Below are 22,136 nucleotides of genomic sequence, written 5' to 3' on the forward strand. Positions count from 1 at the left end.
TGCCCAAAACCACTTATTAGAAAGTCCTCACTTAGATGTCCATGTTGTGGTTGGATAATGGACTTGTGTCAGGAGTGGGATGCTGGGGGTTCGCAGGGGTTCCGGAGAACCTCTCGCTAAGATTCTGTGCAGTTCGGAGAACCCCCAAATCCCACCCCTGGCTGGCCCACCCACCCCACCTTGCCCCTCCCAGGACTCCCCACGCAGCCCGTTTTGGATGGAGGTAAGTGCAGGGCACATGCGGAGGCTTGGGAGAGTGAAAAACGGGCCTACCAGAAATTCGGGAAGGCAGGAAACGGGCCTGTTTCTGGCCTCCAGAGGACCTCTGGAGCCTGGGGAGGCCATTTTTGCCTTTCCAGAGGCTAAAGGAAAGCCTCCGGAGCCCAGGGAGCAGGGGTGGGTTCTATTTACCTTTACTACCAGTTTGCAATGGGGCCGCACATGCGTACTTCTACGCAGAAGCTTCCTGATGACGTCTGGGTCAGTGGGGGGAACCTCCCGCCAGTTTTACTACCGGTTCTTGCAAACCGGTCCGAACCGGGGGCAACCCACCACTGCCAGGAAGGGCAAAGACGCCCCCCCTGCTGTGGTGCAGGAGGCCAGCTGGGCCACACCCGCCATGGCCACACCCATCCAGCAACCGGGCAGAGAACCCCTTGCTAAAATTTTTGAAGCCCACCCCTGGTTTGTGTCCCTTTGGGTAAAGGGAAAAGCAACCCAATTTTTTCCCACTTTTGGATAATTTACCCAGGTTTAGGAAGTACTAAAGGGCATCCTACCCATAAGGGAAGTCAGTATTTCGCACAGTTCTTTCTTTGTTAGGACCTGTCTGTCAACTTCTTCTTCCACCCTCCCAAGATGGAACAGAACAATTAGAAAACTTTATGCTGTGAGCAGATTTGGCTACCGATCAAGGACTTCAGGCTAACCACCTAGCCTTGTTGTAACCTTTTAGAGAGTCACCTTAGCACCCGTCTTCCTGTTTTTCACGGAAAGTACCTTCTTTCCAGCCTTGCGAAACACAGCGACCTTCGTAGGCACCGATTGTACCTAGATTCCCCCTCCACCCCCCGGCATTGTTTCCAAGCAATGGTATGGTCAGGAATAAAAGGGTTTCATTGTGCTTCATTTTACTTCGTGAAAGAAAGAAGGAAGAATTGCTTCAGTCTTCTTTGTCGTGAGAAGGGCAGGTGTAGCTCCAGTCATTTAGCAATTATCTGTATTCTGTGCCTAACTTCTCCTGGACCATTTTTACAGCCCTTCGAAGAGAGATCTGAAGAGTTGATTCTTTTCTGCAGGTATTTTGCACGAGTTATTGTAAAACAGCATTTAAGAGCAGGTCGTAAAAATGGGGCAAAACTCATTGAACAACTGTCTTGCTTAGAAGTGGAAATTTTGGGCTCAATTGTAGTCATAGGTCAAGGACTACCCAGGGATGGGCTTCAAAAATTTTAGCAAGGGGTTCTCTGTCCGATTGCTGGGTGGGCGTGGCCATGGTGGGGGTGGCCTAGTCAGCCTCCTGCACCATTGCCGGGGGAGCGTTTTTGCCCTCCCCAGGCTCCGGAGGCGTTCCTCAAGCCTCTGGAAGGGTGAAAACGTCCTCCCCAGGCTCTGGAGCAGAGGTCTCCAACCTTGGTCCCTTTAAGACTTGTGGACTTCAACTCCCAGAGTTCCTCAGCCAGCTTTGCTTTGCTGGCTGAAGGACTCTGGGAGTTGAAGTCCACAAGTCTTAAAGGGACCAAGGTTGGAGACTCCTGCTCTGGAGGCTGGAAATGGGCCTGTTTCCAGCCTTCCCGAACTTCTGTTAGGCGTGAGAATAAAATCCAGTTCGTTTAAGAGACTAAAGTAAAATTAATCACAGATTGAAAATGGCAGAATGTTGTTTGTGAGGGTTCTAACTTTGCCTATTCTAAGATTGATGTCTTACGAAGTCGGTAGTCCTCCATTTATGATTCCGGTCTGAAGTTCCTATGGCTGCCCCTCCCCAGAGTCACATGATCACATGTTGGCAACCGGCTTTCATTTATTGTTGTTTGCAGCCTCCCGTGCATTTTACAATAAGTTTTTTCTCTCTCGAAAACGAGCACATTCACCCATAGCGAACCATTGGTTCAATTAATGCTGCAGCATTTGCTTAACATCCCAAAAAAGATTTTAAAAGTGGGTTAGTCCTGTGGACCATCACAACACAGCTTGTCAATCAGAAAGGTCGGCGGTTCGAATCCCTAGTACAGGTCTATTGCGTGAGCAAGGGGTTGGACTAGATGACCTCCAAGGTCCCTTCCAACTCTGTTATACCGTTAAAACTTACAATCCTGATGGGTAGGCTCCACTAGAATTAAAATTGAGCTGAAAGGTAACTTGGAAATCTTCTAGTCCAGGCCCCTGCTCAAGCAGATCCTATACCATTTCAGACAAGTGACTGTCGCTTCTTAAAGACCTCCAGTGAGGGAGTGCCCACAATTTCTGGTGGCAAGATGTTCCACTGGTTAATTGTCCCATTAGGAAGTTTCTCCTTAACTCCAGGTTTGGAATTAAGAGCTGCGGTGGCGCAGTGGGTAGAATGCAGTACTGCAGGCTACTTCTGCTCATCACCGGCTGCCAACAGTTTGGCAGTTCAATCCTGACCTGCTCAAGGTTGACTCAGCCTTCCATCCTTCCGAGGTCGGTAAAAATGAGGACCCAGATTGTTGGGGGGAAATATGCTGACTTTGTAAACTGCTTAGAGTGGGCTGTAAAGCACTGTGAAGCGGTATATAAGCCTAAGTGCTGTTGCTATTGCTTCTCTCAATTAGTTTCCATTCGTTGTTTCTTGTCCTGCCCTCTGGTACTTTGGAGAATAGCTTGACTCCCTCTTCTTTGTGTAGCAGCCTCTCAAATATAGAAAACTGCTATCATGACACACACACCCCGCCCCAGTCCTTATGACCATTATGGTCCTAAGTAAAAAACTACTTGCAATCCTATGTAACTATGAAAGGGTCATAGTTGGGCCATAAATTACGTGGGGCAGGGCTGACTTCACTTGGGTACAAGTGCCGACATGTTGCTCCTAATAAATAGCTGGATTTCTTTTGAAACTTGGCTCGAGGCTCATGGTTTAATTAGGCTACCCGTCGGAACCCTGACAACTGACCAGTTAAAAATTAAAACAATGCAGGCGTGTCAATTCGGCCATAGACCCCATTGCCTGGAAAAAATCTAACCCTTTCTTCAGGGATCCCCCCCCATGTCCCCAAAAGTCAGGGTTGTGGCAATTGGAAGTCCTACTCTTTTTTTACCAATGTGACATGGTTTTTAAAAAAGGTGAGGCTGGATCTGCCACTTTGACTTTCGAAGTCTTCCTGGATACCCCTCTCCAGAAGTCTGTATAAAAGCAGCACATCCCCTTCCTGTGAGGATGCATTTAACCCAGCCCAAGTATAACGTTCCTTTTTTTAAACATCATATTTTATTCTGTATTTGCACATCAATCTTTGTCTCCAGGGAGCCCGTCTTGCATAAAAATCTTCCTTGTTTGGCGGAGGCAAACGGTGCCTTGGGTTACAGAGGTCTGTTAGAAAGAAGACAGGAGGAGGAGAATGGGGGGGAAAAAGAACACCAAATAAACGCTGAATTTCCACCCGAGGCGTATCGAAAGACAAAACGCCGTCTCTGCTTTTTTTTTTTTATATTAAAAAAATTTATTGAGATGATGTAATTACAAGCATTTAAAAATTATTTGCAACTCACTGGCCCTGAGTAAAGGCATTCTTGTTTTGCTTTGTTTACATTCATTCAGTTCACTCCCTTAAACCCCACACCTCGAAGAAAATAGGAAGCGCCATCTTCAACAGATTATAATTTACTTAAGAAAATAATAAAAAAAGAGATTTATGTTTGTTTGTTTTTTTAAAAAAAGAAAACAACGCAACAAGCACAATTTCCTTTCGACTTTGCATATGGCTGCAGCTAATTCAACAGACAACAATAAAGAGGTTTCATTCTTAGCTGCCAGCAATTCTCGGTATACATGGGGAATTTCCGAGTGAATTCTTACAAGGGGCTCTTTTCCAAAGTCTTTTTTACATTGATTTAGCAGACTTTCTGTTCCTTTTACCACTGGCTAAGAGTAGAGAAATGCCAAACGTTACAACTGGAAGCATTTTTTTTTTCTTTTTCTTACCAAATAGACCCACTGTTGCCCTTTTGAAGGGCAGCCATGCATTAATTGTAATGTGTACTTTGGCTTCAAAGAAACAAACATTGTGATTCAGTTCCCGAATATGGAAAACACACTGTTCCAGTTTCAATTTCTCTCACACTTTTAATATCTATCGTAAGCCAGAGTCTTTTCCCCCCCCTCCGTCTCCCCAGATGTCATATTTTCATAAACTGCTTTTAGCCAGATGCCTATAAGTTTGGATGATGACCTGTGTGGATGAAGGAAAAACGACAACACAAACACGCATCTCCCCCCCCCCCATCGTCATCATCTAAAGCCCCAAAATACCGCACACGACCCTGTTCTCGGGATTTCTTGCCTTCTCAAAATTGTAGCTTTTCTTTCGGCGGCAATGAGGCTTCCGTTGGGACTGGGTTAGACTTGACTGCTTCCTATTCTTTTGGCTAACATATGGTGGGTACTTAAGTTGGTAACATGGATGGAAGCTGAAGTCGCTTTGAAGCTTTGGTGGGAAAGGAGAAGCGGCAGCTGTAGGAAAGAGACAGCACCCATTTTTTCCTGGTGTGTGTGCGTTACGATCTTCATTTGCTGCTATTTTTAACGGAAGGTATACATTTCTATCAAGGGCGAATGTCATTTCGCTTTGGAAAGAAATGAAAAGCAACGGGTTTTCCTCACCAGGGTGCCTCCGTGGGTCAAGATGACCACTATAAATGTGAGTTGAAGCCCCATCTTCTTTTTTACCTACAGGCTTTGACCACGCAATTTGTCCACAATCTGACCGCTTTAAAAACACCCCTTCTTGGAAGTTTCTATAGTTTCTTTTTCTAGAAAGGAAGTTTCTAGTCCTAGTTTCTAGACGTCACCTAGCCTGTATCTTGGATTGTACGTACTCACCATCTTGAGTACCTCAAACGTCACACTCCCTTTTCAAAAAGTAAGCTTCTAGCCCTTAACGGTTGAGAAAATAGGCTTCAAAAAGCTGCAACGAAATTTCCAAAACTAGAAACAGATTTCCGGTGATGGGAAGCGAAAATGAAATTCAAGACAAGTCCTTGTGCTTCTCAACGCGGGAGAAGCAGGCCATATTACACAAAGTAAAGAAAAACAGATGCAAATATACTTCATTTGCCCAAAAGAACCTAGGGATATAGTTCGTTACTTTTTCTGACGCCGTTTAAATTACTGTGGCAATTATTATTATTATTTTACTTCTTTTCATGTATGGTTTACATGATCTTGTCCATGGCTGTTAGGAAAAAAAAAACCCCACTCTTATATAGCCAGCATTTTGTCATGACAAAAAAACCCTCTGAATTTAATGAGGAATAACTTCATTTGTGGTATAGAAAGAGGGATGACTTCAACCTCGAAGGAGTTTTACAGAACAAAGTCTTCCTACCAACCAAAGGCACATACAAATCTCCTCTTAAGGCTACGAAGCTCATCTGTCGTCGCGAGAACCCAGAACACTGAAACGTAATAAAAATAGTAGTCTTCAGTATTCACATCCACTTAAGGAATGAGGAAGATGACTAGAAAACTTCGGGGAGGGTGTGTGTGCATGGATAGAGCAGAAGCATAAGGAACGGAGAGGAAGGTCAGCCCCAGAGGCTCAATTTCACCTCTCTGAGCTTTGAAGGCCACTACCTGGGAAAATTAATAGCCACCATTTTGGAAATCCTACACCCTTTTCCTTCTCTTTGGAGGACCAACTATTTTCCTCACAGACCGGAGGCCCCAACCCAAAAGAGGGAGACACCGAAAAACTATCTCACTTGGCCCACACGTTCTTCTGCCTTGCAGATGAAATACCTTTTAGTAACCATCCGGCAAAAAATATCCATCCACCACCCACCTCATCAGGTGTGGTTTCTGCGTAACCCTTTCTTGAAGCTGGGTCAGACATCTCCTGCCTTTTGACTGGTTTCTGGGATAGTTTCTCCGACGCGTTCCGACAGTGCTCAGGCGCCTGGATTCGGTCCGTGTGCTTTGAGGAGCCGACATTGGCCAACGGACGACAGCACACGGTATTTCTCATGCTCTAAACCATGGATTGTGCAGTCCAACGTTCTCGGATCTATCTTTGTGCCGACGGGAGGCCGACGGCAAGCAGTTTTGGCCTCTGTAAGTTTCGCTCCGGTGCCTCTTTCGCCCTCCGACCCCTCGGTTTTTATTTTTATTTTTTCCTACAGAGGCTTCTCGTGAGAATCTGCACTGAACCCACAGTTGTGCTAATTTCCATAGGAAAGCATTCGGAATATGCAGCCCCCTGACGTTCTGCTCTACAAAAAAGGAATTTTTAAAAAAAGCCCAAATATTACTTGGACGGATTAATTAGAAAATAATAATAATATATATATACACACACACATATATTTATATATATATATATATATATATATATATATATATATATATATATATATATATATATATATATATATATATATATATATATATATATGTATATATCCCAAACTGACCAATCAAAAACAAAATATATATAAAAAAAAATCAAGCCCAAGGCGAGACAGGTCCTAAAAGCCATCAGGCAAGAGAGGGCTATGCTCTCTTTCTCTCGATCACCCTGACCAATCTGTTTCTTCGCTAAGGTGCTTGGATGTCCTGCCAGTCCGAGATAAATGCCAAGTCCTGGAGCCCTGTTTTCCCAGCCCAACGGATCTCCAGAGACGGTTTCTCCATCGATCACGGTGAAGGAAGTGGATCAAATCCTCAGCATTCGTCTTCCTGGTAGATCTGCTCGTCCAATTCCTGAGATTCCAGATGTTCTAAGCGGTCAGTCCGGCCGCTCATAATTTCATCTGGCGTCTTCATGAACCTGTAGAAAGGAAGAGCACGTAGTAAGGGGGTGGGCAGCAGTGTTTAATTCTTCTTATTATTATTTTACTGGCGTCGGTGTTTCTGCACAGCTTCTGAGAACTTTGGACAACAGGATTTGTGAGCTGCAGCCAATTTTTCTGGCGACCGCTACGTTGCAAATTGTTAATTATTTTAACCAATCAAAATGGGGAACTTACTTTTAAATACTATCAGTGGCGACCAGGCCTATAATGGTGGGAAGAATTTTGAGTTGGTTATGGGCATTGCTAGGACATTAGAATACAATTCTGGGAGTTGAAGTCCACTAGGCTTAAAGTTGCCAAGGTTGAAGACCCCTGGTCTAAATAAGAGTCAGTATTTCCAGAATTAATGTTCCCTTTGAGTTACATGTATGTATATAAATGACACATAACTCATCAAAATAAAGAACTCATTTCAATTTAAATTACCAGTTGATTAAATCCTTAATAGATTTATTTGGCTCTCCATGAGTAAGAGTTGCAGGCTGATTAATTTGTGTAATCTGTGGTTAATTTCTGTATTAAGTAGCAAACCGGTGCAAAGCATCTGAAGAGGATGGCATAACTTGGTGACCTTGGCAGAACTATTCTGGAAGTTTGGGTTCACACCCAACTGCTTTATGTGTAGGTTTTATGCTTTATGTCATGCGTAGGTTTTACACAGCCCTAAGGAGTGGAATAGAAAACTGACATGTTTAATATATTCACACCAATGGAAAACTATTTTGGCCTCTCTAATCATCTTTCCACAGTTTTAAAATGATTCCTTCAACAAAAAGCACACTGTATCAAAGCCTTACACAGGTATGTTTCCAGGAAGACTTGGAAGACTTGTCATATAACTGGCAACGTGTTAAAATAACAACCGTGGTTCCTTTAACATGCTTGCACTTTTTATACTCTAGGGCCAGTATTTTCTAACTTTGGCAATTTTAAGGTATGTGGATTCGGCTCCCAGAATTCCCTGCCCAGTCAAGAAAGAAAAAACCCCCCACCCTTTTCATCTTAAAGGTTATATCATTCCATTTCGATTACTTTCTAAGTTTAATTTTCTACTTATCTCTTCTTCTTTTAAAATTACGCCTGCTGACAGAAATGCACAGTATAGAATAAAAGGTAAAGGTTCCCTCACACATACGTGCTAGTCGTTCCCGACTCTAGCGGAAGGTGCTCATCTCTGTTTCAAAGCCGAAGAGCCAGCGCTGTCCGAAGACGTCTCCATGGTCATGTGGCCGGCATGACTCAACGCCAAAGGCGCACGGAATGCTGTTACCTTCCCACCAAAGGTGGTCCCTATTTTTCTACTTGCATTTTTTACGTGCTTTCGAACTGCTAGGTTGGCAGAAGCTGGGACAAGTAATGGGAGCTCACCCCATTACGCAGCACTAGGGATTCAAACAGCTAAACTGCCGACCTTTCGATCGACAAGCTCAGCATCTTAGCTATTGAGCCACTATGTCCCTAGTACAGTATAGAATGTTGATATCTAAATGACTAACTCAGTATCTGCGAACGTTGGCCATTCTTATAAGTGGTTTTCTTTTTCACAACAGTAACAAAATTCACTGAGTGTTTATTAGAGCCATCTAGAATGTTTTGTAAGGGATGGACTAATGATTGTTTGTGTTGACATTGCAAGAAGTCTGAGAGCTCTTTTACTCCTATATTATAGTCAAGTACTAATATTAGAATTATGGGAAAACTTTGATTTTAAGGACATGCATACTGTATTAAATTATAGGCATATTATTTCAAATTTAACTTGTTCTGAACAAATGAAGTTTTTTGTGCTCTAGGAATACCAAAAAGAATAATTCTGAAGAGATGGAAAAATGCTTCAGATGTAAAGGATTGGATTTTAGGCAAGCAATTTTTAAGGAAATTATATATTCTGTCGTCCCAAAGGTGCTTTTTTCAGGAGGCAACTGGACTTTCTTGGTTTTTCTTCTGATGACGTTTCGCTTCCCATCCCAGAAGCTTCTTCAGCTCTGACCGGATAGTGGATGCACCTTTGGGACATCCAGTCAGAGCTGAAGAAGCTTCTTGGATGAGAAGAAAAATGTCTTCAAAGTAAAAAAAAAAAAAGTCCAATTGCCTCCTGAAAAATGACCTGGATGACTGAGAATCTCTACAGGCGTTTATATATTCTGTCAATAAGAAAATGTTACATTATTTTTCCCTCTGGAAAAATATTATTGGACAGGCTTGATGAATACTAAAAACTTATTTCCCTTTTTTGATGATTTGTACAATCAAATGAATTTGGACATTTTTGTCTTTGTCTATGTTTTCATTTGTTGTTGTTTTCGTTTTTCATGGGTGGTGACTTGTTATACACACACACACACACACATATACACAGGCGAAGAGATTGCCTTGAATAACACAACTAAGTAAAAACAAAAATTCTGTGACCAACAGAACCAAGATGTTTTCACAAAATTTGGAATGCACAAAAGCAAACACACACACACACACACACACAAATTTACCTGAACAAAAGTCTTTGTCCTGGCTCCTTTCTGATAATATTTAGCTTGTAGTAGTGGCGCAGGGCACGGGACATTTTCTCGTAGGTCATATTTGTTCGGTTCTGTTCGATTTAAGACAAAGAAAAACAAGAATTAAAACAAGTTACCAAAACGATGAAGGAAAGAAGGGTTGGCTAAACCCTGGTTCACATTCCCTGTCCCTTGTCTTTGCTTGCCTTCTCTTATGTCACGCTAGATAACACTGAGCCCATGAAATCGTATAGTCTACAAGGATAAGTTGACTTTGTATATAATATACAAATGGATGAAGACTATTGCTTGACATAGTGTAAGCTGCCCTGAGTCTTCGGAGAAGGGCGGGATATAAATGCAAATTTTTTAAAAAAGGAAGGAAATTAATAAATCAACATATGAGATTGGGTAGGCTTGATTCTTAAGGGATCCCACCTCTTTCGTTTATCTTAAATATGTAAGTAGTTGGACTATTGTAATACACTCTAGATGGGGCTGCCTTTGAAGGCGAATTGGAAGCTACAGTTGGTCCAGAATGTGGTGGCACAGGACAGAACTGGACAATCCTTTGTATGCCCATGAAGCACCACTGATCTATGCACTCACTAGACGCCAGTAATCTTCTGGGTGCATTTTCAGGATGCCGATTATCATCTACAAAGCTCTTGATGGCTTAGAACCAGGAGTCAGCCTTTCCAAATTAGTCAGGCAAGAAACACAACCAGGTAACTAATTTTACTTTACTGCAAGGCTACGTTAACAGAATCTTGCAAGTCTAAAAGTACGAACTTCCCACCAACACTTTTCACATTTGGCCTATCAGACTGTAGTCAGTGGTGGGATCCAACCGGTTTGGGTAGGTTCAGGCGAACTGGTAGTTAAATTGCTGACTGGCTCCACCCCTCCCTGCCCCTTCAAGGAATCCGTCCCCCCCCTCCCCGCGCTCCATTTTTGCTCCCAAGAGGCTGCAGGGAGACCTATTAGGCCCAAAACAAGGCACCCGGGGGGGGGGGAACGCGTCCCCCCGCAGCCCGTTTTTGCTCCCAGGGGGGTCCAGGAGACCAAGTGCTGCCTGTCACACCCCCTGGCCATGCCCACCATAGCCATGCTAATTAGGGCAGAGAATCAGTTGTTAAATTATTTGACAATTATTATTATTTTTTTATTGAAAAAGTTTTAACAAACAAAAACATTTCGCCCCCCTTTTTTTCCACCCCCTCCCCATAAAACCTCCTTCCCCTCCTTCCCCCGGCTTCCTGGGTCAATCACAAGGTATTGTTATACATAAACCAAACATAGAATAAAATTTTCCCTTCTAATCCAATTAACCTCATCCAAGTCTTTTCATTTCCTAACTCCCCCATTATATAAAATAATACTTCCTAATTATTCAAAGGCAATCTAATATTTTTTAATCTGATATCTGTTTTGTAAATAAACAATCCATTTTTTCCATTCAATTAAATATCTTTCCTGCGTATTGTCTTTCAAAAGGGCTGAGATTTTAGCCATCTCAGCCAAGTTAGTAACTTTCAATATCCATTCTTCTATTGTAGGTAACTCTTTTTTCTTCCAATATTGTCCAATCAACAGCCTTGCTGCTGTTATTAAGTTCAAAATCAATTTAATCTCAGTCACTGTACAATCCGTTATAATTCCCAAAAGGAAAAATTGCGGCAGGAACTTTATCTTCTTCTTCAAAATTATTTGACAATTATTACCACTGGACTGAGTCCTTTTTAAGGTTTCTTCCTCTGACCAATTAAGCGACTGGGGGCTTCTCTTGCCTGCTTGTTTCTAAGTCAGCATATCTCTTCAATTTCTCCTCCATCCACATATTCCATTACACCAAGTTTCTGCCGATTCGGTACGCACAGGCAAAGTTGGGGTGCTTTGAGACCCTTCAGGCGTACAAGACATCAACGGAGACCCCAGAAGCGTGGCGTTTTCTCTGTCGCCCTCTGGAACGGCATCTCCCCACAGATCTCTCTAGCTCAGGGGTCTCCAACCTTGTCAACTTTAAGACTTGTGGACTTCAACTCCCAGAGTTCTTTGCAAAGCTGACTGAGGAACTCTGGGAGTTGAAGTCCACAAGTCTTAAAGTTGACAAGATTGGAGACCCCTGGTCTAGCTCCCCCCCCCCATCCGACTATGTTCTGGAATACTTTAAAGACTGAAGAAACTACTTGGAAAAGCGGGAAAATGTTTCAAACAAAAAAGAAAAGAAAAGAAGTCTAGCCGCCATGACTCAACTTCCAGATTTTAAGAACTTGTCTGTTCAACCAGGCCTTGGGGTGGTTGGGTGTTTGTTGAGCTTTGTTGGTTGTGTTTTCTATCTGAGGGAGTGTGTTGGTCCGGATGTACGGGATTTCATTTCTAGTGTTTTGTTTTGTTTTAAATTGTTTGCTATTTTTAGTGTAAGCTGCCCAGAGACACTATGGAGTCAGGCAACCTCTAAATTTCATAAACAAATGAACAAACAAACAAACAAGTTGCTCTTGCGCAGAAGTTCAAAGGGCTCAGCCGGATAGGGCTGGAGGCCTGTCTAGACACGGCCATCTACTAGTGAGAGGAGGAAGGCTAAAAAAAATATGTCAAGATGGAAGTGGTACCTGCATGAGTGAAACCCCCGCCCTTTTAAGCACGCATTGTACATGCGCTGGGAGTTGGGAGACCAAAATCTGTCTCCAAAATTGCCTCACTTCCGAGCATCCTTCATACTACTACCACTACTACTAAGTCTGCAAGTTGCCTAATCCTTCCAGCAAAAAGAGCAACATAATAAAATGACCCAATTTTCACCTGCAAACAGCATAAAATTTATATAATTTTTTTTTAAAAAATCAATGAATAGAATAGAATTTTTATTGGCCAAGTGTGATTGGACACACAAGGAATTTGTCTTGGTGCATATGCTCTCAGTGTACATAAAAGAAAAGATACGTTCATCAAGAATCATAAGGTACAACACTTAATAATAGTCATAGGGTACAATGACAACACACAGCAAAAACAGAAAAAGAAAGGGAGGGAGGTAGGGAGGGAGGCAGGGAGAGAAGGAAGGAAGGAAGGAAGGAAGGAAGGAAGGAAGGAAGGAAGGAAGGAAGGAAGGAAGGAAGGAAGGAAGGATTTGATCACATATGATCCTTCCATTGGTTTTCACCAATTTTCAGACAGCTGTGATTTTGGGGGGGGGGGAGGGACAGACTGGGAAGCTTTTCCTGTGAATTGACACAATGAAGGAGGAATTGTGCTATTAAGTCAATTGCCTACTATCAAAATTAGGAGCAGGTGCAATCTGCCCATGTCTTTTTAGCCCTCCCCATCAGCATAAAGACTGGGGAGCAGAGAAAGGACTTTGCTGTTGGAAGAGACTACATAAGCAGACGTCACTGCTTATATTATATTATATTATATTATATTATATTATATTATATTATATTATATTATATTATATTATATTATATTATATTATATTATATTCATATAATATAATATAATATAATATAATATAATATAATATAATATAATATAATATAATATAATATAATATAATAATATAACAATATTTTCCAGAATGAAAGATGGCTCCCAGAGTTCCTGGTATGAATGGGCTTCACAGGGAATTCTGGGACGGTGGGTTTTGCATAGCCCTAGAGAGCCACGCTGAATATTTTTTCTTGTCTAAGTGTGGGAAATTCCCACATGTTCAGTCAGTAATGCAGAAGAAATTAAATAGGGGAGAAAGCAGTATTTTTATCCTTATTTTATTTTATTTTATTTTATTATTTATCTATCTATCTATCTATCTATCTATCTATCTATCTATCTATCTATCTATCCATCCATCCATCCATCCATCAATCCATCATCTACTTATCTGATCATATCTATCATCTACTTTTCTGATCATATCTATCTATCTGATCATATCTATCATCTATTTATCAAACCTATCTATCTATCTGATCGTATCTATCATCTATTTATCTATCTATCTATCTATCTATCTATCTATCTATCTATCTATCTATCTATCTATCTATCTATCTATCTATCTATCTATCTATCTATCTATCTATCTATCTATCTATCTATCTATCTATCTGGCTAGCTAGCCAGCTATCTGCCCTACCTATGCCAGCAGATCCCACCTCTCCCCATCCTGCTACTGCCCTCCCCATCTTTGGATCTTCATAGTATTTTATTTATGTCTTTCAGTTTATGCATAATTTTTCTCTTTTTAAGATTGTAAGCAAGCCAGAATTACCCTGTGGTAAGCTGGGCAGCCAATACATTTTTACAAAGAAACAAATACCATGATGGTTTATAGAAGATTATAGAATTTCTCTTTTGGTTTACATCTAACCCCCCCCCCCCTTTTTATTTTAGCAGAATCATTTTTATTCTTTTTCCAACACCTCCCCAATCGTTTAATTCAGGGGTCTCCAACCTTGGCAACTTTAAGACTTGTGGACTTCAACTCCCAGAGTTGGGAGTCGGGAGCAAAGCTGGCTGAGGAACTCTGGAAGTTGAAGTCCACAAGTCTTAAAGTTGCCAAGGTTGGAGACCCCTGATTTAATTCACAATCTCTGCAAGATAACCACCCATCGTGGGTCCTTTGTACCTTATGGTTTCCCCATAGCCGGGCCAGCCCATTGGGGTCCACTATCCGAAATATTTTGGATTCTCTGTCCTCCCATCGGATAAAATTTTCGTACCGGCTGTCGGAAAGCAACTGATAGACGTAATCCCAAAGGAGTCTGCAGTCTGGAAAGAGAACGACAGAAAAATTATCAAAAGGTTCCTGCCGGAAATAAATTGGTTAATTAGCCACCACTGACTCACCTCCAGGAAAGATGCCAGAAATGATCCTACGTTACTCTATTTCTCTGCATAAAGTATTGAGATACTATCGCTCCTCGCAAAGAATCTCAAACCCATTGACACTAATTACAAAGCGGTATTTTAGAATAAAACAGATCCATTATAAAGACAGGTGCCAGGAGGTGTTAATAGCCAAGGTGTGCCAAGAGAAAAAGAAGCTGCGGTGGCACGGTGGTTAGAATGCAGTATTGCAGGCTAACTCTGCCGACTGCCAGCAGTTCGATCCCGATTTAAGGTTGACTCATCCTTTCATCCGTCCGAGGTTGGTAAAATGAGGACCCATATTGCAAGTTCAGTCCCGACTATCAACAGATGTAACTGTGTAATGCCTCCAGAATAATTGCTCAGGCAGAACATCTCACATATCTGTCTATATACATAACCATGTACGGTATATAACTTTTGAATCTCAACTTTTTGCTTGATGACCTCATTGCTAATGATAGAGTGATCTTTGGCTACTGCCATTATATTCCAGGATTCAACAAACTCTTCTCTCTAAGACGTGGCATCAGAATGGAAGCACAGTTAATCCTCGACTTACGACCACAATTGAGCCCAAAATTTGTGTCGCAAAGTGACAAAATTTATTAAGTGAGTTTTGCCCCATTTTACGATTTTTCTTACCACAATTGTTCATGGCAGTCGTTAAATCAGTAACCCAGTTGGTAAGTGAATGTGGCTTCCCCATTGACTTTCCTGGGCAAAAGGAGATCGATCACATGACCTTGACACACTGCGACCGTCATAAATGTGAGTCCGTTGTCAAGCATCCGAACGCAAATTACCTAACCGCGGGGATGCTGCCATGGTCATAAGTGTGAAAAAAATGTTCGTAAGCCACTTTTTTCAGTGCCGTTGTAACTTTGAACGGTCACTAAATGAACTGTTCTAAAGCGAGGACTACCTGTATAGATTAGCGGAATCAAGCACCATAAACCTCACACGACTTTGGCAATATTTCACCTGCCTGTATCTAACACAGCTTTTCCATAAAGGCATTAAAAGCAAAGCAATTGTTCTGGAGGCATTACAGTTACATCCCTTGACTGACAGACTGAATTTTTCTTCTAATATATATTCCAAAAAGGCCAAGGAATTATCGCCGGCTGCTTGCAATTTGGCAGTTCAAATCTCACCAGGCTCAAGGTTGACTCAGCCTTCCAGCCTTCCAAGATCAGTATGAGGACTCAGATTGTTGGGGTGCAAGAAGCTGACTCCATAAATCTGTTGTGGCCCAGGCCCAAGTAAGTAGCAGGAAACTCAGTCAGTGTAAAAACAAACAAACTTTATTCGAACAGCTGAGAATTACTTCATTCTCAGCACAGACCAACTAAATTAAAGCAAATTCCTCCCAACATAAATTCCTCAGTCCTATCACCAACCTTGGTCCAATTAGGCAAACTGCCAGAGGCCTTTCTTGGCAAAAGTTCAGAAGACACCGATAAAAAATAAATGCAACAAGACGAAGCTATCAACGTTGTTTTCCGGCAAAGAGCCCAAACGCCGTTGTTGGTCTTTTAAGCCTTATGGGAGGGGCCAATCATCTCTTGGCCCTACTCCCAAGTTGTCCTCTTTGCTTGAGCTGCTCTTGCCTTCTGGCAGCTCTTTTCATGCGTGCATTAGGAACAGGCTCCTTCTGTTCTTCTTCCTCACTACTGTCAGGCTCTGGAAGCTCTGGAGTCCACCCCTCATTCCCCGATAGCCCTGGCCCCACCTCAGCGTCCGACGCAGAGCCCTCATCTGGGCCTTCCCCAGCCTCCAGGACTGGCCCACGCTCTTCATCAGCCTCATCACTGTCCGAGTCCGTAGCCCGCTCCACAGGCTACTGGTGGACCACAAACCGCTTAGAGAGGGCTGTGAAGCAGGATATCAGTCTAAGTCAGTGGTGGTATTCAGCCGGTTCTATCCGGTTCAGGCAAACCGGTAGCGGTGTCTGCAGGAGGCTCCGCCCACCTGCCCATCTTCATGTCCCATTTTTGACGCCCCGCGCATGCGTAGAGGTGGCGTGTACGCTCACATTTGCGAAATGGTAGCAAAGGTAACCGAATACTACCCCTGGTCTAAGTGCTATCTAGACCAGATTCGTAGGCTGGCTGGGGAATTCTGAGAATTGAAGGCCACACATCTTAAAAAGTCGCCAGATTTGAGAAAAGCCGCCCTAAAATACTATTTAGCTGCAGAAATGCAGGGATTCTTGGAAGAATAACTTTCTTTTTCTTTCCCGCTCTTTTCCTAAATCTTCTTTCCCAAGCTATTTTTATATGTTTCCTTCCTTGTTAAGAGAAATGGCAGTTTCCATGTGTGGTGAAAAAAATAATAATCCCAGAACAAAAAGCAGATGGAGAGGCAAGAATTGTATTTCCTTCCCTTTCCTTGTTGCCAATTCCGGTTCAGTTCCGCCCTGTTCTGCTTATGGTTAGGATCAACGGAAAACAGAACTCACAAATCTCTCAAGGTTTTTTCTTTCCATTTTTTTTTTACAAAGGGTTGTATTACAAAGAGAATAAATGATGAGAAATAATTTGAGTTCTGTTCTCCTGGTGTTCTATTAGGGCAAGCAATCGTCTTCTCCTGAGAAAGGACCTGAAGCAATCTTCTAATTTCCTTTTTAGCTGATAAAAGAAATCGCCCCACTTTCAAATTGAAAAAAAAAAAAAGAGTAAGAAGAAAAATTGTGAACACACATAAAAACGTGTGTTTTATTGGCCAGCCATTGAACAAGACGAAGAAAACAAGCAGAAAAGCAGACGGTGGCTCTCCATGGAGATTAGAGGGTAGTCCTCGACTTATGACCACAACTGAGCTCAAATTTTCTGTTGCTAAGTGAGGCAGTTGTGAAATTAACAGAATCATGCGATTCAATTCAGTAAGTCAGTGGAACAACTTGCCTCCAAAACATTGGAAGTTTTTAAGAAGACATTGAACAACCATTTGTCTAAAATCGTATATAGGGCTTCCTGCCTAAGCAAGGGGTTGGACTAGAAGACCTCCAAGGTCCCTTCCAACTCTGTTATTCTACTCTAATCTGTCTTCCCACATTGACTTCGCTTGTTGGAAGCCGGCTGGAAAGGTTACAGATGATGATGGCATAACTCCGGGACAGCACAACTATCATAAATACTATATGTCAGTTGTCAAGTGCCTGAATTCTGATCACGTGACCACAGAGCTGTTGCAATGGTCGTAAGTGTGAAAAATGGTCATAAGTCACTTTTTAAAGCGCTGTTGTGACTTCAAATAGTCACTAAAAAAAACAGTTGTAAGTCAAGGACGACCCGTATGGCTTTACTTGCACACAAACACACTTTAAATTTATGTACAGGTAGTCCTCCATGTATGACTGCAATGGAGTCCAAAATTATTTCGTTAAGTGAGACAGTTGTTAAATGAATTTTGCCCCATTTTACGACCTTGCTTGCCGAAGTTGTTAAGTGAATCACTGCACTTTCCCATTGACTTTGCTGGTCAGAAGGTCGCAAAACGGGATCACTTGACCCCGGGACACCACGACCGTCATAAATATGAATCGGTTGCCAAGCATCTTGACTTTTGATCACGTGACCATGGGGATGCTGCAACGGTCGTAAGTGTGAAAAACAGTCATAAGTCACTTTTTTCAGTGCTGTTGTAACTTTGCATGGTCACTAAATGAACTGTTGTTAAGTCAAGGACTACCTGTAAAGACTTTCCATCTTCGAATATCCCCTCTGAGCAATTAGAGAGCCCCTTGTTAACGAATGGTTTAGGACAGCAGTTCTCAACCTGTGGGTCGGGACCCTGTTGGGGGTCGAATGCCGATTTGCCAGGGGTCGCCTAAGACCATCGGAAATATGGGAAGTATACTTGCGAGTCGAAGAATCGCGCTCCAATGGTTGACTCCACAAGCTAGCTTCAGGCTCTTTAAATCGCTAGCCGAATTCGGCTTCAGGAGCGAGGAATTAAAAAAGAGAGAAATCTTTGCTCTGATGTCTCCCTCTCAAGCCAGCTGCAATCACTCCCAATCGCTAGCCTAATCTGGCTTCAGGCGCCATAAACTTAATAGGGGAGGAGTCTCCGCTTTAATGCCTCCGTCCTCAAGGCAATCGCAAGCAGTTCAGATCGCTAGCCAATCAGCTTCAGGCGCGATAAATTCAAAACGAAAATAATTTTATGGCTGGGGTTGTCACATCGTGGGGAATTGTATTAAAGGGGTCACAGCACTATAAAGGTTGAGAACCACTGGTTTAGGACTTTAGGAAATTAAACAAAATGAAGTTTGGGGTGACTATGCCATCCCTGAGTTCCATCTCTCATAAGGAACTAGCTGACTTCCCGATTTCAATTTCTGAACACACAGCTTTATTAGCAGGAAAAGGAGAAGAGCTATTTTGAATATTAGAGAACTTTGCCAACAATTCTGCCACCTGCTTTCGCACTTATCAGCTCTAAATAAGAGAGACAATTTGTCATTCTGAACGCAAAGGTCATTCAGGATAATACAAGTCCACCCTGCACCAGTGATCGGGGTTTTGTGATTGCGTGACTGCTTCACTGTGCATGCCACAAATGCTGGAGGCTCAAGAATGCCCTAATCGTTTCGGCTAAATGAAGCCGAAATAAACAACAGTTAACAGTTTGATTTTCTTTTGGGGGGGGGGGAATCTAAATGTATTCAAAAGGCGCTTTTAGATTTGGTTGTTTCTGCAGTCTTTCAAGGGCACAGCGCCATGCTGATGGTAGAAACTTGTATTTGAAGGCCCCTAGATCATAAAAGGACCAAATAAGAAATCCTAGATGTCAGTATCCAAATCCCTTTTCCCAGCCGTTCAGTTTAGTTGCTGGCTATTCTTTATTGGTTTGCTATGAAAACAGAGCTGCCATATCTGGGCTGCAGAAATTATTGGGCGGCCACCAGATGGCAGCAAAGAGTAGTGGCTTTCTCTATCTCCATCTAATGGTTGCTTATTTTTTTGCAGCCTGATACAAAAAACCCGCCAAGAAATCTATCAACAAGTGGCCGAGAGACATTGCTTCCATGCAAACTACAACAGGTGCTTCTATGGGTCGCTCCATTTTGCTCACCTGGCTCCTTTGCACCTCTGACATATTTGAAACCATCCAATGGTGCTGCCATGGTGAGCATGTCTGAAACTTTATTTAGGATTGGGCCTAAATCCAAAATGGATAGCCAGTTTAGTCAAGGCACCTGGTGTGAAAGCAGGAGACTGAGTTCAAGTCCCATCTTAGGGAGGAAAGCCACCTTCAGCCAGTCCCTCTCTCTCAGCCTGACACACCTCATAGGGCTGTTGTTGTATGAAATTAGTAACTTAGTAACAGAAATTTTGTGGTCATAAGTTGAGGACTACCTGTATACAAATAAATCAAGCCTGACTAGGTGGCCAAGACACTGAGCTTGTCGTTCAGAAAGGCTGGCAGTTTGCCGGCTAGAATCCCTAGTACAGGTCTCCTGCATGAGCAGGGGGTTGGACTGATGACCTCCAAGGTCCCTTCTGTTAAATCCATAAAATGTGATGAATGGAAGGCAATTCCCACATTTTGCCCAGCTGCTCTCTCTGCCTCACACACACGCACATATCCATAGTGTCGGATCTGAGTCTTCTGATCTTCAGCAGTGCCTTATGGATCCAGTGTAAGGCTGAAGAGCCAATGCAGATGTGATATTCCTGATGTTTGGCAATCAAACCAAAACTTGCCTATCCTGGAACCCGAGATGTAATTTACCAGAGAGTACCTCCAATGTATACAGCAAATTCCTGCCTATCAGGTTTATTGGAACAGGTACAAGTTTCCTGGTGCCCTCTGATTAATGGTGCAGGAAGTTCTCAATTGCAAAGTCTAAATTTTAATCAAAGGCGATGAAAGTTAAGACTTGACTTGTTTATTTTCCTAAGGCTAATTTAATTCATTTGTTAGGCAAACTGGGAGGTAAAAATTACATTAAAAAGGCTTCTTGCAAGGAGTAGCAAACTAAAAAATACGACAGAATTGCTTCAATAATTCAAATAAAGAAACCCACCGATTCAGGGTTTTACCAACCGTGGCAATTTTAAGACCTGTGGACTTCAACTCCCAGAATTCCCCAGTCAACATGGCTACCTGTGGAATGGGATACCTTGCTCTTAAATTCAGGCGTGTCAAACTCGCATCGTCATGGCGGCGTCACATGACGTATCGGAACTTCCCCCCCCCTCGCTAAATCGGGCAGAGGCGGAGGCAGCACATGACGCATCTGGCCTGCGGGCCGCGAATTTGACACCCCTGATCTAATTCATTTAGATACAGAGCTTCTTCCATCTTCCCTTGCTCTGTTTTGAACGGACCTCATCATGTTTGCTGGAACAAGATTAATTTAAAATAATAATAATAATAATAATTGGGAAAGATGGCGGCCATATTTCCACGGGTGCCTCTGAAGGGGAAGGACATGTCAAAAAAAGACAAGATGGCAGCCATGCTCAAGTGACAGTTCCCCTTTCTTTAATGTGTTACACAGGCAATATGGTTTTGATTGTGCAGGTGTGTCACCTCTGATCTCCAGTGTCACAGATCTGTGAATGGTGTCTACAAAGGCATAAAGGGGAACAATTCAGCTATGGAAGAAGCCTTAGTAAAGGTTCCCCTCGCACATATGTGCTAATCGTTCCCGACTCTAGGGGAAGGTGCTCATCTCCGTTTCAAAGCCAAAGAGCCAGCGCTGTCCAAAGATGTCTCCGTGGTCATGTGACCGGCATGACTAAACACCAAAGGGACACAGAACGCTGTTCCCTTCCCACCAAAGGGGGTCCCTATTTTTCTACTTGCATTTTTTATGTGCTTTTGAACTGCTAGGTTGGCAGAAGCTGGGACAAGTAATGGGAGCTCACTCCACTACGCAGCACTAGGGATTTGAACCGCTGAATTCCAACCTTTCGATCAACAAGCTCAATGTCTTAACCACTGAGCGTTCCTGGAAGAAGCCTTATACTCTGCGCATTTCCAGCATGCATCCATTCTACAGGCAGGAAAATTGTCCATTCTCCATCCAGTCTCCATTTCTGCTGGAGCTAGGAGGCCACGCAACGCATTGTCCCCAACTGCTTTTCACACCCTACATACTGCGTAGAGAGAATATGACATTTAACCTGAAACTGGTCTAACTGGAGGAACAAGCATATCTCCAGAAGCCACAATCTGGCCTCTTTTTCAAAAGACTCCCAACCAGTGGTGAAATCCCAATTTTTTTACTATGGGAGTGGCTTGGTGGGCCTGGTGTGGCTTGGTGGGCATGGGAGGGGAAAGATACTGCAAGATCCCCATACCCACCCCACTCCAAGGGAAGACTACTGCAAAATCTCCATTTCCACCCCACTCTGGGGCCAACCAGAAGTGGTATTTGCCGGTTCTTCAAACTACTCAAAATTTCTGCTACTGGTTCTCCAGAACTTGTCAGAACCTGCTGGATTTCACCCCTGTTCCAAACTCTCTTCTCATCAGGAAGTCAACCCTGCATGGAATCTGACCTGGGACTGATTTATATATCTCAGGGTTTAGCGGTTGTTTACCGTTGACTGAGTAGTCTCCAAATGGCTTACAGGGTAATTTGCTCTATCAAATTCACCTAATAAATCAATTGAGGGGAACACAGATTTTTTTACAGTGACTCCTGGTACAAAAATCTGGGGTTTGGAATTTTGCATTCTGCCAATTGCTTTGCTTCAAAAATTTTCCTAGTAT

At 42.8% G+C, this 22,136-nt stretch overlaps 1 protein-coding gene across 2 annotated transcripts in view; it reads right to left on the reverse strand.

Moving 5' to 3' along the window:
- Window positions 1-3,670: 3,670 nt before the first annotated feature.
- Window positions 3,671-22,136, reverse strand: part of ETV6 (ETS variant transcription factor 6) — a 158,870-nt gene continuing 140,404 nt past the window's right edge. For both annotated transcript variants that reach the window (XM_058190663.1, XM_058190662.1), the window contains exons 6-8: window positions 14,161-14,303; window positions 9,522-9,622; window positions 3,671-7,007 (exon numbers count right to left, since the gene is read on the reverse strand). In XM_058190663.1, coding sequence (XP_058046646.1) covers window positions 6,902-7,007; window positions 9,522-9,622; window positions 14,161-14,303 — 350 coding nt within the window. In that variant the 3' untranslated portion in view covers window positions 3,671-6,901. The remainder of the gene's footprint in view (window positions 7,008-9,521; window positions 9,623-14,160; window positions 14,304-22,136) is intronic.

The sequence above is a fragment of the Ahaetulla prasina genome, chromosome 7 (genome assembly GCF_028640845.1).
Source record: "Ahaetulla prasina isolate Xishuangbanna chromosome 7, ASM2864084v1, whole genome shotgun sequence".
Classification (NCBI taxonomy): Eukaryota; Metazoa; Chordata; class Lepidosauria; order Squamata; family Colubridae; genus Ahaetulla; species Ahaetulla prasina.